Raw genomic sequence first — 16,451 nt, forward strand, 5'->3', positions numbered from 1 at the left:
CCTTCTGTGCCGGAAGTGATCCGCAATTGTCTGGTTACCTAGGCAATGGGTACCTGTCAGGCATTACCGTAGTTTTTAGCTCCTGCTTGTCAGGACAAACTTTGCCTTTCTTCTTCTAATTTCAGGGTACCAAAAAGGCTTCCCCACCCCATTCCCCGAGGTCGCACATATAAATACACTCATTATGACAAGATTGGTCTGCTCCCATAGATCAGTAAGAGGCCCTATGAGATACCATAATCTTCTGGAGTCTTCTAAGGTTCAAGTGATTAAGTGTCTTGCCCAAGGCCACCCCGCACTATATGGGAGAATCGGGATTTGAACTCAGGCAGTCTGATTCATGAGACCCAGCTCTTCTACTCTCAGAGACCTTTGCTATTCTGTCTTCCCCTCTGAGAACTCCCGGCCCAATGCAGCAGTGTACACCACATAATTCCTCCCCAAACCCCAGACCCAAACAAGGAGAGGAGGCACTGGAAAGGGAGGGACTGCAGCTTTATTATCCATATGTGACCCAAGGGACATATCCTTCACAACACCCCAACCCAACCCTCCACCTGGCTCCTGGAGAGAAGCAGGTCTGACTCGAAGAGATAGGGTCCTAGAGATGACAATGACACAGGGGGGCACATGAGGACATGATGGAGGTTACTGGAGGCAGAACCCTTTGGTAGATGCTGCTGGAGTTGGCCAGGGAGGAGGTGCCCTCCCTTTATAATGAGGTAGATGTAACATCAAAAGAAAACTCTTTGGCTTCAAGTCTATGTGGCATGGGGGGGGGAGTGGTCACCTCCCAGGGCTGGGTCCTAGAGTGGGCACCCTGGAAGAATCAAGGTGTGGGGGTGTCTCTTTCCCCCTCAGCAATGGGGCTGGAAATCTTAATTCCAAGCGGGAGCTCTCAGGGTGAGGCACTGGAAGGGGCCCCTGTAGGGGGTGGGGGTGCAGGGTTGGTTGGGCCCTGGGAAGCTGGCACAGGCTGGCGGCGGGCAAAGAGGATGCCTGGCAAAGGGATGAGGAGATGGTAGAGGGCAAACACAAGCAGGAGGGGGTTAGGGCACAGAAACAGAAGAGGGAAACAAAAGTCAGTGTCCTGATCACTAGAACATACCCCTGCCACAAACCAATGAGGACAAGCCCCTTGGCTTGTTAGAGTTAGAGACTCCTATGCCAATATAGAAACCCTTGAACAGGTAAACAAGAGATATTTACACTGATACATAGGCCCATGACGAGGTGGACATCCCATGGTACCCATGCCAGAGAGGTCATGCCTTAGACCCCATGCCATGTAGACACCCCTTTAACCCATGCCAGTGTAGCAATCCCCTGAACCCCATGTTACCCATGCAAGTTTGGCTATCCCTGAACCTCATGCTAGGAGAGAAAGTCTAAAATCCCCATGCCAGTGTAAATACCCCTGACCTCATGCCAGTGTAGACAGCCTGCAGTACCCATACCAGTGTAGACCACCCCGTTGATCTCTAGGGCCATGTTGATACTGCTGATACCACTGCCTGCCAGATTAAGAGGCCCATCCAGCCGCTCTTCTGTCCAGGAGAGGGCAGGGGAGTCAAATTTTGGGGAATAAGACTTCAAACTTACCAGCTCCCGCGCCCATTGCTGTAGACAGCCCCCATTGCACTTCAGCCCCACACCGGTAATTACACAGTTGTCTGTTGAGAGAGCTATCTGTGCCATCTCCAACACTTATCAGGTAATGGGTGTATCCTCCCTCAGTGCACAGGCCCAAAGCCCTTACAGCAACAAGCTCCTCCTCACCCCTCAGGGGAACCTTGCCACGGGGCAGGAAACTGGGGGGTGCGCCAGGTCGAGGTGGGTCCATGGGCCCCATCAGAACAGCCCTCTTCTCTGGGGGCTCCTCTGGTGCCAACTTCTCCCGTGCAGGTCCCAAGGCCAGGCCCACAGGCAGTGCCAGTCGAGGGGTTGGGATTCCACTCTCCTCTGGAAGAACAGGTCATTCAGCTCCCCTGGCCCAAGCAGCTCCATCTCTGCATTTTGTTCTCTCCCCAGGCTTGGGACCAAGGGAGGTCACCCAAGCTCAAGCTTGAAGTTCAAGCTCCCCTTCCAACCAGAGTCTCAGCCTAGAGGCTCTGAAGCTGGAGAGCCCAAAGGGCCAATATATATGTCTAGGTTGGTCCAAGACAAGTGGGGGGAATTTCCTTGCTCTTGGTCGTTAAATAATTCAGGTCACAGGAGGCACAGACCACATGCAAATGGAAGCACTGGTTGGAGAGGTGTGGAATGGAGCTGCTCTGGATAAAGGACCTTTTCCTTAGCTTCAATCCCACACCGCAGTAACCTGTACCCCAGAGCCCTCAAGGCTCCATTGACCCCAAACCTCAGGACCCCTTAACATTAGCGTGCACCAAACCTCAATGCCCTGTCAGTCCTTACTACCCTATACCTCAACGCCTCCCAGACCTCAGAGTCCCCACATTTGTAAAGTTCCTTATATCTCGGCGCCCCCTAGGTCTCAGAGACCCCCAAATCCCAGCCCCTCGCCCCCGACACCTTTCTTAACGGGATTCGGGCTCAGCTGCGCGCAGGCGTGAGCCGGCAGGCCGGAGGCGGAGCCCTGGGCGGGGCGGGGGCCGGGCGGGGGCGCGGGCGGGGCCGAACCGGGACCCGAGGCGGGGCCCAGAGAGCCCCGAGGGGGCGGTCCGGCCAAGCCGAAGAGCGGGGCGGCGGTGTAAGCCTGCCGGCGGCCCTCGCGCCTGTTGCTGTCGATGGCGGCCTGGAGCTCCCCCGGAGAGCTAAGCGCCCGCGTCTCGCACTCGTACGGGTACAGGTACTTCATGTACCTACGGACGGACGGGGGCGGGCGGCTGGGCCCAGCTGATCCAGCCCCGCGCCCCGCCGCCCGCCCCAGGCGCTCCGAGCTGCACCCCCCCGCCTCCGCCCGGCGCCGCGCCCCCTCCCGCGCGCGCCCGGCCTCACTGGGTGCGCAGAGTGAAGGCGGCCGAGGTGATGGTGGTGGGCAGGCTGAGGCCACGCGTGACCTCCCGCCACACCTTGCGGTTGATGACTTCCACCAGGCCGCCCTTGGCCGTCACCAGGCGGAACAGCGCGTACAGGTCCAGCACCTGCTTCGCCATGATGGGCACGCGGTTCACCGGCGTCCCTGGTGGGGGCGGATAGAGAGTCAGGGCACTAGAATGAGACCCTGTCTTGCGGGCATCCTTGGGGACTGAAGGAGTCGCTGCCTAGACGACGCTCGAGTACAGGGCGGGACCCTGAGTTCAGGGTGGGACCCTCGCTCGAAAAAGGAGGGGAAGAGGGAGGAATGGGGAGGTGGGATTCCAGGTAGACCCCACAGAGCCCCAGACCTCCACTGTAGCAGGAAGGACAGGAGGCTGGACCAGGGGTGGGCAAACTTTCTCTGTAACAGGCCAGATGGTAAATGGTTTAGACTCTGCGGGCCAGTCTCTTGTCATTGTAGCCCGAAAGCAGCTATCGAGGAATTTAAAGGAATGGGCGCGGCTGTGTTCCAATAAAACTTTATTTACAGACTCTGAAATTCGAATTTCACAAGTCCGGAAATGTTCGTCTTTTAATTTTTTCCACTATTTAGAAATGTAAAACCATTCTTTTCTCGCAGGCGACTAGATGTAGCCCGCAGGCTTTAGTTTGCCGACCCCTGGGTAGACTGTGGGAAGGACTTCCCGACAGTGCTGCAGGGCGGACTCCTCTAAGCAGCTGCCCGGGTGGCTGCCCGAGGCCGGCACGGCGGTGAGAGAAGCCGCAGCCCCGGTCTCGGCTGGCCAACTCCGCAGCCCGCGCCGCCCCCGCCGGCCAGTCCTGACAAAGGGGCCTGTCTGCGCTGAGCGATGGGCCCCAGTTAATTCCTTACCGATCCCGTCCCCTTCCGCCGCCGCCTTTGGACCCGAACAATTAGCTGCGGCCTGATTAATGGGGGGAAATTATCGGCCCCGCGGGACCCCTCCCCCCGCAGAGGGAGCGGAGGGAGGCAGAGGTGGGGGTGGGGGGAGATTGCTGGGATCCGCTCAGACCACCTACCCCCCCCCCGCCCCCCCCCCCCAGTGGAGGGGAGACCTCGAGGAAGGGGCAGGGAAGGGACACTGGGACCAGAATGACTGGGCCTCTCTGGGGAGCAAAGGACCTGGGGCCCCACGGAGGGTCCCCGGTTAGGAAGGGACTGGAAGGAGTGCCGGGCCTGGGGTGGGGGCCCCGGGGGACTTTGGCCAGCAGCTGCACTAAGGAGGGGAGCAGTGCAGCCAGTTAATTAGCGGCTTATCAGGCCGCGCTCCGAGTGAGTTAATTAGCTTTGTAGAGAGAGATAATGAGTCAGTCTTTGGACCCATGAATCTGGGGAGAAGCCTAAGTGATGGACTGCGCCCACCCTGATCCCCTCCTGGACCCTTCTTGCCTTCTCTTCTAGCTCTGAGCTTCCTGGAAAGGAATTCTTCCTCCTCCACAGCCCCAACCCACATGGTCCCCAATCTACCCCTTGAGAAGTCCTTCCTTCAGTCTAATCCCAGTTCTTCCTGCTGTAGAGCACATTGGGTGTCCCGTTCCTGAAGCAAGGGGAAACTGAGGAGAGACAAGGCTGCAGGAAAGGCCAGTGAAAGAGGGCCAAGGCCATCCCAGCCTCCCAGTCCTGGGAACTCCTCCCACCCCAGGCCAGCCCCCAACCAGGTCCCCCTCCCACCATCCCAATTGATCTCATACTCATTAACCTGCCAGTGGGCTGGCCACTAATTAATCCCTGAGTGGAGGAGGGGGGCAGGGTCAGAGGTTAAAGATGCTTTTGAGGGCCCACAGGATAGGTGCTGCCAAACTCAGGCCTCTGCAGAGAGGACCCAACCTGGGGACTGAACCCTGGGGTCTCTCTTCCTCAAACCTGGTAAGTGGGGGTCCTTCCCTTACATCACCTCACTCACCCCTCTTCTGCATGAAGCTAAACAGGTCATCCAGAAATTCCTTCCTCTTGGGGTCTGCATCGAGCTCGTACAGCTGGGGAAGGACTGAGGTCATTTTCCAGCTCTGCTGATCCCTGCCTCCCCCTGGGACCCCAGCTCAGGTTGTCCCCTGAATAAGGGTCCCCAGCTAATGGGGTAAGTAGGGTCTGAACTATGGACTCCCTGGCATTAGACTCTCTCCCCCGGGGGCAGGTAGGGGCACTTCTTTCTAATAGATACAGAGACCACCCTCCACTGGCCAGTGGTGCCCTGGGCAGCTCAAACCACCCATCTGGGGAGGAGGGGAAGGGAGGAAGCTGTGGAGGCTCAGCCTGCCCTCCAGGGCATGCACAGAGCCCCAGGGAGGAAGACAGGCTGGGGTTCTGTTCCACACGGAGGAAACAGACAGACCCATCTCAGGCCCTCATTTGCTCTTGTTCATTCCTGCAAGGGCTTCTTGCTGTTCACATCTCATCTCTGTGTGCCAGGGGTGGGGAGGAAGGGCCAAGATGCCTCTAATGCATCCCTCAGGCAGGGCAGATGCACATAAGCTCTTGGATTGAATCCTGGGACCCCCCCTCAGTCCACCTTCTGGTCTGATCTCCTTCCAGGGACAGTGATCTGCCCACTACAGAAACTGCCACAGAGGCAATGGCCCTGTACCACCCAGCATCTGTGGGGTCAGGACTTGAAAGGCCCAGGGGTCATCCCACCCATGCCCAGTCACCTGGAGCCCCACCTCCAGTATCACCTCCCAAATACCACCCAGGAGGAACAATCCTTAGAGTAACAGAGTCATTTACCCAGAGTAACAGTTCCTGAGTAACACCCATAGGTAACACTCCATCCCCCAATAAAAACTCTCAGAGGGAAAAAACACCCATGAGTAAAAAACCCCAAAGATCTACCTTTAAAGCTACACTCCCACAAGAACTGAGCCCTAAGTCTTAGATGGATACCTGCAAATAACACACACTCTCCAAGTAATAATCCCCAGAATTATACCCAGGAGAAACACTGGCTAGAGCCACATATCCAGAGTAACAGAGCCCTGAGTAACACTCCCAGTTTTACACTAATGCCACAGAGTGTTAGCCACAGATTAACACTTCTGGAAAATACCCAAGACCAACACCCTACGAGTAACACCACCAGAATAGCACACCTAGAGTCACAGGCCTGGGTAATACTGTCATAGTGACAGCCTGGAGTAGTGCCTTAGAATAACATCCAGATGGGCTCCGCAGGGAGGAAGAACCTCAAATTAAGGCCCTATGAATAAGATCTCGTCATTCTCAAGTGTACCAGGGCCCTTTAGTCACACTGCGGCTGGAGTGGCCATCACAGGCTGGGAACTGTCACCCAGGGAACTCAGGCCAGGGAGAGGATTTGGATGGGGGGAGTGTGACAGGGAAGAGAAGAAGGGGGGGGGGGTCAGCTTGCCAAACGAGTGGCAACCTCCATTCTGCTCCCAAAGATAGAAGCAGGCAGCCCAGGACACCCCCACTGGTTGCTGGAATATGACCTTGTGACTTGATGTGTGAGAAGGTAGGGTAGGATGGTGCTGGCCCTGGAATCCCCAGTCCCCAGATCCTCCTCCCACAAAAGAATTCTTGAAGGCTCCTACACCCCTCCCACTTTCCCTTCCAGCTCCCCGGGAGCCTCCAGTCTTTGGGCCTCCACGTTTCTGGGTGGCTCCCGCACCTCTAGTGTAGGCCTATGCAGTTTATTCCATGCCTCTGGGTGTCTGTCTCTCCCTCCTTGTCACTATCTATCCTTTGGTCTCTTCCCCCTGTCTCTCTGCAGGTCTCTGTGTCTCTGTCTTTCCATCCTGCAGAGGGCAGTGGGGGTGGGGGAGCTACTAATCTCCTGGCTCTGCTTTTGCCCAGAGAGGAGGGGTGGGGCGGGAGGGCCTGACATTGAGGTGGTCCTACCTGCTTGAACTGTTCTTCGTAGGTCCACTCATGGGGATGAGGTCCAGGTGGCTGGCTGGAAGGTGAGCTGGGGTCCTGGGTCCCTGGACGGCTCTCCTTGGCTGCCTCCTCCTCTGTCCCAGCTTCCTCCCCCTCCTCATCCTCTTCTGCGTCCTCCTCTTCCTCAGCCCCAACCTCCCTCAAGGCCCCCTCAGGGGCCTGCAGGGTCCGGGGACCAGGCAAGGGAGCCGGAGGAGGAGGTGGTGGTGGGTGTGGAGGGGCCAATGGCCCCACCCCCTGGGCCAGTCGGGCTGCCTGCTGCCTCTGCAGGGCCTCCATTACGGCTTCCAGGCGCAGTCCCCCGGCTGGTGGGGGGGCTGGCACCAGGCGGGGCCCTGAGGAAAGGGCCGCCTGTGGGGGAGGGAATGATGGGTGTTGGGCCCTGCTGCCCCCAAAACCCCCAACACAAGGGGAGGTGGTCATGGATTCAGGGAAGAGCAGAGGGGCCCTAAGGAAAAAGGCAGAAAGAGCTTTCCCAGAAATCGACAGAGACAGAGAGGTAGAAGGAGCAGGAAAGAGAGAGACCAGACTCAAAGAGACAGAAATGGGCATTGGCCGAGGACAGGTAGAGACTGAGCGGATCAAAAAGGGTGACAAGAACCAAGAAACAGAGAGAGATGGAGGAGAGAGAGATCCAGCAGAGAGAGACAATGACAGAGAGATAGGGAGATAGAAATGGAAATGGGACCAAGAGACAAGGAGAGACAGAAGCCGGGAGAGACAGAACTATCAGACAGAGACAAGAATGGAGAGACAGAGATGGGGAGAGGTGAGACTGATAGAGATATTGGATAGAGAGACAGGGAAGGTAAAACAGAGAGGAACAAGAGAGAAATATCAAAGACCTGAGTGACAGGCAGTCCAGAGAGAGGGACAGAGACAGAGAGACAGAGGCCGAGAGACACAAATAGTGAGACAGGGGTTGAGAGAGACAAGAAGAGACCGACGCAGCAGGAGACAGAGACAGAAAGGAGAGATTAGAGACAGGGCGAGACAGTGAATAGAGGGGGACAGACGGAGAGATGGGGCAGAGACGCAGAGGACTGGAGCCGAGGAGGCGCGGGGATAGAGGGCGGCGGGGACAGAGCCCGGGACGGGGCCGGGACCGCGCGGGCAGGGGACGGCGGGGTCTCCACCGCTCTCTGGCTCCCCGCACCCCGCGGCCGCACTCACCAGCCTGGCGCGGCCCGCTGCCCCCGGCGTCTCCACGGCTCTCCCTCTGCTCCGCACGCCTCTCGGGCGGCCCCTGCCTCGGCCCGGTTCCCTGCGCGGGTCCCCGCCGTGCGCTCCCGCCGCCGTGCGCTCCTCTGGCCGCGGTGCGCTCACTCGCCGCTCTGCTGGCTGCGGCCACGGGGGCGGGACCCCAGCGGGGCAGGGCGGGCGGAGGCGCAAACGGGGAGGCCCCGGTGGGCTCTGCCGCTCCAGCCCACCAACAGGTGTCTCCCACCCTCCATATAGCCAGATTCGGGGGAATGGGGCGCTGGAGAGCTGCCGAAAATCCTGCAAAGGAGAATGAGGGGTCCACGGCTACTGGACTCCGGACCAGGGCCCCGCCTAGCCTCACAAGTCGTGTCCCCGACACCCACACTCAGTGCGTGGCATTCACACACAAACAGCCGCTTTCATACACCAACACACCTGTCACAAGTTCAGGCGCACAGCTGCCCTGTTTCACGTACTTGGCTACACCGACGCCGCAGCGCCAATGGCCTGGGCAGGCTATGATCATGAAGGGAATCACTGTGCAGGATGCTGGGGTGAGTGTGGGAGACCTGGACAGAACAGGAGCTTCTCCCCCTGCCCTGCCCGGATGCTATCCCCAACTGCATGCATGCTGCAGTTTGCACAACAGTATGTGCCCCCGGTGGGTGGTGGACTCACACCTCTGCACTCACACTCTCAGAGGTCTCTGAGCTGATTCTACACCCACAGCAGGGTGCACACACCACATGCAGATACACAAGCACATCGTTTTTTAGCTCTTTTGATGTTCTGTTATGGAAATTTTCCAACGTATACACAAGAGGAGTGAATAGTATAACGAACCTTGGGTACTCATAGCGTGTTTCAACAGTGATCAGCATTTTGCCTGCTCATCTTCACATGCATTCTCCACCCATGTGTGCCTGACTCCCCAGTCTGTATCTCCAGACCCCTTCGGCCAGACTGCTTCAGGCCCACTCTACCCTCAGTCGTCCCCCAGATGCTGAGATGCTGTTCTTTTTTTGGGGGTCCTGAGCGGCAGGCCACAGTTTCTCCTCTGAGCAGCATGGACCCCACCCCCCTCAGGCATCCTTATACATTCCCGTTTCTTCCAGTGCCCAAGGGCATCAACCTACCAAAAGCATGAGGGCCACCTGGAGGTGATGCCAAGAGTGTGAGTGAAAACACACATCTGTACAGGTCACACCTGGCAGGGGTGTGAAACTCTGCTATGCCAAACTCAGCACCGGGATCATCCCCTGACCTCGCACCCAGTGAGGCACACTGGTCCCAGGGCCAAGATTCCTCTAGAAGGCAGAAATTCAGGAGTGACTTTTGCCTCCCCCACCCCCCATCAGTCCCCTCCATTCAGACCCAGCTTGCCCAGGCCTGGACCACCAATTCTTCTCACCAGGAGCTTGTGGTAGGTGACACCTCCCTGCTCTTCCCATCTCCAGCCTCCACCCTTATCCCCAGCCCAGCTCCAACTGCCGCACTAGGTCCTTGTTCTCTTTGGCCTATCCCTGCCCACACTGAGGTTCAGTCCTACTCATACCTTGGGCTCACTCCAGTGCCCTCCTGCCCAGATTTCAGACCTGACAGCCAGGCAGACCCCCCTTCCCCCCAAGAAGCCTTGGTGATCCAACCACCTTCAGTACTGATGCCCCTTCTCCCGCAGCTTTGTGTGGTAAGAGTTCTCCTGGGGCAGAGTGAAGCCCCCTCCTCTTCCCACCCCTCTGCGAGGCTGGGCCCACAGAGGGGAGAATCAGTGAAGGTGCAGAGGCAGACAAACATGCCCTGGGGGTCTCCTGGGGGCCTAGAGATCTGTGGACCTCCTGTGCCCAGCTTGTTCCCCTTTCCCCACATAGCTTCCCCTGGCTGCTCAGAGAAGAGAAGGTGCCTGGAGAGAGGTACAAGGTAAGACTCCTCTGGGAAAGGTAGGAACTGGCTTGGGGAAATTCCAGTTCTGAGGGTTTGGAGATTCTTTTGCAAGGGCAGAGGGAGAGGAGAGGGGCAAGGGGCTGGCGCCTACTTCCCAAAGAAAAGAATCAATCAAGCATAGTAAACCCACCTTTGGGGGCTGAGCCAGGAGGGCTACAACTGAGAAAGGCTGAGGGGAAGGAATAAGCCCGAGTGGGACCTGGTTTCTCTCTCTTTGTTTGTGATGAGGAATGGCTGTCTCTCACCACCACGCAGCCCTCATCTGATCCTACACCTCACAGAGACAAAGACGGACAGACCTAGACCTCCATTCATCCAACACATACTTACTGAGCACCTACTTTATGCCAGGAATGCTGGACACAGGCGTGAATAAAACGAAGTCCCTATTATAATAGTATAATTCCAGTGGGGGAAATACATAGTGTGTTAGATGGCAATAAGTAAACTAATACAATGTTATATGCCAATTATATCTCAATAAAACTGGGGGGGGGGAAGACTTATAAATAGTATTTAAAGTCAAGAAATGGTTGAGATCACCTGGGAGAGGTGTAGATAGAGAAGTTTGAGGATTAAGTCTTGGGAAGTCAGAGGTTGAGGAGATAAAAAAGATCTAGTAAAGGAGGCAAGGAAGGAAGAGAGTAGTATCCTGGAAGCCAAGTGTTTTAAGAGTGATGAACTATGTTAAATGAAAGCTGAGAGGAAATAACCACTGGGCTTAGCAACAGAGATGGGTAGGAACCTGGGAGCCTAGTCCTATGTGGGAGGGATGACAAGGGGAGTGGAGGCATCCCTGACAGATATGGGCTCTGAGCCTAGAGGCAGAGCTGGGTTACAGCGTAGGAGAAATCCTTCGAGCCTTGACTTTGCAACCCATGATCAATGGAGAGATCCCAGCCAGGACGTGTCACGGCCAACATGGTGGTAGGGTGTCAGGATGGCCAGCTGGCCTTGACCTCACATTCATTCAGAGTCACAAATTTAGACTTTCTATGTTGTTTCCAAATAGTTATACAAGTAGTCTTTTGTACTTTTGTTCACTAGAATGTCAAACTTTTAGAATACCTGTATACAATTTTTATAACCATGTTTCTTCCCTTTTTAATATACTAGGAGTCCTAAGAAGTGAGAGTGGCCCAGGCCCCACTCAACCTTAGAGCAGGGCCAGGACGGTGAGGCAAGTGAGGTGCCTAGGACCCAAAATTTAAGAAGGCAAGTGCAGGGGCTGGCCCAGTGGCTGAGTGGTTAAGTTCCTGCGCTCCGCTTCAGCAGCCCAGGGTTTTGCCAGTTCGGATCCTGGGGGCAGACATGGCACCGCTCATCGGGCCATGCTGAGGTGGCGTCCCACATAGCACAGCCAGAGGCACTCACAACTAGAATATACAGCTATGTACTGGGGGGCTTTGTTAGCTCAGGTGCCAATCTAAAAAAATAAAAAAAAACCAAGAAGGTAAGTGCAGGGTCCCCGGGAGTGAGTGTACCTAAGGTACCTCTAGTCCCAGCCTCACTGACCTAGGACACCCCCCACCTCCGCCGCCGGGAGCCTCCACAGAAGTGGGGGGGTCCTAGAGAATAAGACTGGAGAGGAGGAACTCCTGCTCTGGGTCAGGGTGGACATGATACCCAGGAAACCCAGAAAAAAGCAGATGGAAAATGACTATGCCTCTTTCAGTTCAAAAATGGGTACACACTGCCACCCTGTGGCCATCCAGGGCAGGATTCCCAAGACTGTTTCCAGGGCGGCACTGGCAGAGGCAAACCAAGATACACAGCACCTCACCCAGCTCTGAATTTCTTAAATTGCAGCATTCAAAACTGGTGGAGCCGATCTCATTAAACACGCTGATCTCAAGGCCTCAGCCCAGAACTTATCTCTGGGGATTTGGCACAGCAATCTGTAGAGTCAATAAGCCTCCTAGGTGATTCTTGGGCACACTAAAGTATAGTCCTTATTACAGTCCAAAGCCACTGTCTTATACATTGAATCACACAGCAAGGCAGGGACCTTCTTGAGTGCCCCCCGCCCCCATCCCCCTGGAGCTGGCAGATTTCCTGCTGTTCAGGCACACAAGGAAATGGAACTGTTCTACAGGTCTTTATTAACAGAACAAACAGATGGACAGAAACACAGCAAGGGCAGTGTCTGGAAGCTATGATGGGTGTGTACAGAAAAGGCCTTCTCTAGGCCAGGGCTGGTCTCCTGGACCTAGGCCCACCTCTCTCCAGTGGTGGGTCTCAGGCTGAGGCTGGCCTCCTCATCATACCCCTGAGGGAGGAATGGGAGGTCTTTCAGGATAGAAGGACCCTGACCTCAGCATTCTCAACATTCTTCTGGTTCCCCAGCTGACCTGGCTGCTGAAAGGGAGGGGGGCAGGCCATGAGGGCACTTGCATAGCAGGGGAAAGAATGGGGTAAGGCATATGGTGAGGACGGGGGCTGAAGGGGAAGGGCATCATAGCTGCAGGTGAAGGGGGCCTCCAAAGGCAGCTCCTCTCCGCCCTCACCCCCTCCCCCCAATTGCTGCTGGGTTGAGGAGTCAGACCCAGGCAGACTGTAATATCCACCCCCATCCCTAACTCCAGAGCCCTGACTAGGGGCAGGGAAGCTCTGGAAAGGCCTGAGTTAGTGAGTCAAGCTTGTGGTATGTGTGTTTGAACATGACTGGCCCCCTTGGTATACGGGGGGCTCCCTCTCTGGATGGGTGTGAATGCATGATGGTGCCATACACATGGGATTCAGGATCTGAATGTGTGTCCCATATGTTCCCACAGGTCTCTATGTTTGGTTGTATAAGCATGTATGTCCCTGCTCGTACACCAGGAACTCAGTATCTGCAAGTTGTGAGTATGTCCTTGTCTTCTCACATGGGCTCCAGCAAGTGGCTGTGTATGGGCCTGCCTGCTCCTGTTCATCCACAGGTCCTCTTTCAGGCTTGGCTGGTCAGGGGTCCTGGCCGAAGAGGTAGGTGGTGAGCTCAAGCCGGAGGCCCCGGGCATAGGCGCGAAGAGTATAGAAGAGGGTGAGGAAGTCCTGGGTGCTGAAGATTGTGTCCGCCAGTGCAAAGGCCAGGGTGGATGGGATGACACCCCGGCCGTACTCCACCATCCACGTGTTTGGCCCCCACTCCACAGCTGTTGCCTCACCAGGCCCGTGCACCACTGTCTCCCCTGGGGGATAAGGAGCACCCACATCAGGAGCCCAGCCCTGCTCTTCCATTGCTGTCACCTCCCTGGCCCGTAGGCTGACTAGGGGCAGGGAATGGAGAGGGAACTTCAGGAAAGGAAAAAGCCTTACCAGACTGGCCTGGTTGCGCATCTGGAGGGGGAAGAGGCCAAGATGGCCACTCCTAAAGTTTCCTTTGTGGCATCACCTGGCTCTTGTCCTCTCTTGGGGGAAGCCAAGTGGGGCCACCTCACCTGGCCATGGGCCATCGTTTGGGGTGATGGAAGTCTGCATTCCCAAGCCTCACACATGTCAAGCAGAAATTTAGCTAAACTTGGGCCGGGCCTGTTAGATAGGGAGGGGTAGTTGTAAGACTCGTGAGGCTGTCTGAGAAATGCAGCTGTTCAGTTACAGGCCATACCAACACTCAGCCTCAAACTTACTTGAAGCCCAAAGCTCTACTTTTTATGTAAAATGTTTCACCATATAAAAAAAGGAAGACAACTGTCTGCCTTCCCTTTAGGGGTAGGAGAGCATTTCTGATTACCCAACTGTCTCCCCAACCACTGTTGGAATACTGGATGAGTTAAAATAGGCAGATAAAAATCAGACATGGTTAACAGGAAGCTGTTATGTTTCACTTCCTTTTGACAGAGGAAAGCAACAGAGGCATTCAGCGGCGCCTCAACCAACCACCTGTGGCTTATCTGGAGGGTAAGGGAACCAGGGGGCGGGCCCCACAACGCACCCCTTTTCTCTGCCATGGCTCTCTCCCCCAACTGTATGCACCCCAGAATGAAGGGACCCACTATCTGACACGGCCTGCTTACCCACCTGGGTAGAAGACCTCACTTTTGGTAGTGCCCTCTCTCCACTGGTGGAAGGTGCCAGAGATGATGGTATCCGAGATCTCAGCCCAATAGCGTCCTGAGGGACAATCAGATGGACACTGAATATCAGGGTGACCGCGCCATCACATGGTCTGGTCAAACATGAGAAAGGAGGGCGTGGGCCCTTGGATTGCCCCAGCCTCCCAGTCCAGCCCGCCGCCAGCACTGACCCGAGTGGCCGCCAGAGCCCAGGGCGGTACCGAAGAGCAGCACGTACTCGGACAGCGAGGCGTGCAGAAGGCACATGGCGCCCATCCAGCCGCCCGCGTTCACGAACACCCACTGCAGCTCCTCGTCGGGCAGCACGTGGCCTGGGTGCAGGCGCCGCAACTCCACGATCAGCCGAGAGAAGGCCAGCTCGTGGTCCAGCCCTGGCGGGGGGCAGAGGAGCAACAGGGTCAGGGCCAGCACCGGTCCCGAACTCGGGAACGAGGGCCCCGGAACCCTCAGCTGAGCTGGGGCCTCCCCCGCCCCGGCGCTCCGCCCGCTCCCCCGCCGGCTCACCCGCATACTGCCGCGCCAGCTGCGCGATCTCTTCGCGCTGGAAGACGAAGTTCTGAGTGCCCAGCCAGAGCCGGCCCACCTGGGCCAGCACGGCCGCGGCGGCCAGGAGCATCGCGGCCCACGCCCACCGCCGGCCCACGGCCCACTGCATCCCGGCGGCGGCCTGGCTCAGCGCTGCGCGGGAGCGAGCCTCAGGCCGGGACTCTCACGGCCGCCGAGCCCGCAGAGCGCCGTGCGCGCCCGTTCCCCCGCCACCGCCGTGGTACGGCCCGCCGCGGCCAATCGGAGCGGCCCGGGTGCCCGGGCACCGCCCCCCGGGTTGAACCACCTCCGCGCGGGGAACGGGGAGCGCCGAGGGGCGGGGCAGGCGTGAAGTGAGGGGGCGGGCGTAAGCCGCCGAGCTGCCCGCCGTAGGGCCTCCGAGCTGGGTCTCTCCGAGCGCCGTCCTACGTGGGGGTAGCGGCGAGACCCGGACTGGACTGTCCCTCCTGGGCTCACTGATGGCGAAGCGGGCGAGCCCGGAAGCGGAGCCTTCCGGGACTGGTGATTGTCAAGGCCGGCCTTTGCTAGCACAGAAGGTGGGAGGAGCGACTCCAACCTGGGAACGTCAGGGAAGGCTTTCTCAACGCGGTGACACCTGAGCAGTGTCTTTAAGCGAGATGGGAAGGGCCGTCCAGCCAACGAGATCTACTCCAAGAGCAAAGGCACCGAGGAGAAAGACAGCGTGGGGTCTTCAGGGGCCTACAATTCATTCTTTGTTGTGAAGCACAAAATGTGAGAGCAGGGCCCTGTAAACCTGCTGCGGGTTATTGGCAGGGGAGTGAAAAAGGAAGAGAAGCGAAAGAGAGAAAAGGCAGCACAGGGCAGTGATTAAGAAAGAAACTGGAGCTGGGAGGACTGGATTAAAAGCCTGGCTTCTGCCACCTGCTTGTTGTGTGATCTTGGGCAAGTTACTTAACCTCTTTATGACAGTTTTCTCATCTGTAAAATGGGATGAATAAAAGTATCTACCTCATAGCATGTGCCTTCATGGTGATGAAGATTAAGTGAGTTAATACTTATAAAAAAATTAGTGTCTGCCTCATTTTGTCATATGTGTTATCTAAATACAACAAAGACGAAGAGAACTGGAGGAGCATAGCCTCACACATGAGAGTGATGGAATGAAAGGTCAGCATAGGGGCAAGCCCAGTGGCGCAGCGGTTAAGTTCGCTAATTCTGCCTTGGCAGCCCAGGGTTCGTGGGCCTGGATCCGGGGTGCAGACCTATGCAGTGCTTGTCAAGCCATGGTGTCCCACATATAAAATAGAGGAAGATGGGCACAGATGTTAGCTCAGGGCCAGTCTTCCTCAGCAAAAAGAGGAGGATTGGTGGCAGATGTTAGCTCAGGCCTTATCTTCCTCAAAAAAAAAAAAAAAAAAGAGTCAGCACAGTCAAATATATCTGAGAGGTCCAGTAAAATGAAGGAAAATTGTCAACCGGTTTCTCAATAGGGGCTTGTAGCAAAGACGATGCTATACATTCACAAATCCATTCCTTTTGCTCTTGGGCAGCCAGATTACATTCCACAGTTTTACTCTGTAGTTAGATGAGGTCATGTGATTGTGTTCCGGCCAATGCAGTATGGGCAGAATGATGTATGCCACTTCCCTGTCTGGCTCCTAAAATCTTCTGTGAGATTCTTTACATTCTCTCTCTTCTCTCATCTATTATCGTAGTTACATAGAATTAAGCTGTTAGTGGAGAATTCTGAATGCAGCATGGGACAGAGCGCCCCCTCTATCCCACAGTGGACTGTAGTGCTAAGTCACTGAGTTTGGGGTTGTTTGTTACAG

General features: G+C 56.3%; 2 protein-coding genes across 2 annotated transcripts; both read right to left on the minus strand.

Moving 5' to 3' along the window:
• Positions 1–117: 117 nt before the first annotated feature.
• On the minus strand, positions 118–8,410 carry ARID3C (AT-rich interaction domain 3C). The gene is made up of 7 exons (XM_044756765.2): positions 6,875–8,410; positions 4,923–4,995; positions 2,959–3,142; positions 2,533–2,822; positions 1,780–1,962; positions 1,458–1,547; positions 118–999 (listed from the first exon to the last, which is right to left on the minus strand). Exons 1-7 carry the CDS (start codon positions 7,463–7,465, stop codon positions 899–901), a joined length of 1,512 nt encoding a protein of 503 aa, XP_044612700.1. The 5' UTR covers positions 7,466–8,410; the 3' UTR covers positions 118–898.
• A 3,726-nt stretch (positions 8,411–12,136) lies between these two features.
• On the minus strand, positions 12,137–15,158 carry SIGMAR1 (sigma non-opioid intracellular receptor 1). Its single transcript, XM_044756879.2, has 4 exons — positions 14,617–15,158; positions 14,283–14,483; positions 14,057–14,149; positions 12,137–13,227 (listed from the first exon to the last, which is right to left on the minus strand). Exons 1-4 carry the CDS (start codon positions 14,765–14,767, stop codon positions 13,001–13,003), a joined length of 672 nt encoding a protein of 223 aa, XP_044612814.1. The 5' UTR covers positions 14,768–15,158; the 3' UTR covers positions 12,137–13,000.
• Between the last annotated feature and the right edge of the window lie 1,293 nt (positions 15,159–16,451).

Source organism: Equus asinus, chromosome 23, assembly GCF_041296235.1.
Source record: "Equus asinus isolate D_3611 breed Donkey chromosome 23, EquAss-T2T_v2, whole genome shotgun sequence".
Classification (NCBI taxonomy): Eukaryota; Metazoa; Chordata; class Mammalia; order Perissodactyla; family Equidae; genus Equus; species Equus asinus.

Excerpts from the sequence above, each read along its gene's own strand:
- ARID3C (XM_044756765.2), bottom strand. The coding sequence starts at position 7,465 with ATGCCCATTTCTGTCTCTTTGAGTCTGGTCTCTCTCTTTCCTGCTCCT. Across the intron at positions 3,143-4,922 it reads TAGCTTCATGCAGAAGAGGG|GGACGCCGGTGAACCGCGTG; the intron begins GTGAGTGAGGTG and ends CGCCCCCACCAG. Across the intron at positions 1,548-1,779 it reads TGGCAAGGTTCCCCTGAGGG|AAGAGCGGCTGGATGGGCCT; the intron begins GTGAGGAGGAGC and ends TCTCCTGGACAG.
- SIGMAR1 (XM_044756879.2), bottom strand. The coding sequence starts at position 14,767 with ATGCAGTGGGCCGTGGGCCGGCGGTGGGCGTGGGCCGCGATGCTCCTG. Across the intron at positions 14,484-14,616 it reads GCTGGCGCGGCAGTATGCGG|GGCTGGACCACGAGCTGGCC; the intron begins GTGAGCCGGCGG and ends GCCCCCCGCCAG. Across the intron at positions 13,228-14,056 it reads AAGTGAGGTCTTCTACCCAG|GGGAGACAGTGGTGCACGGG; the intron begins GTGGGTAAGCAG and ends CTTATCCCCCAG.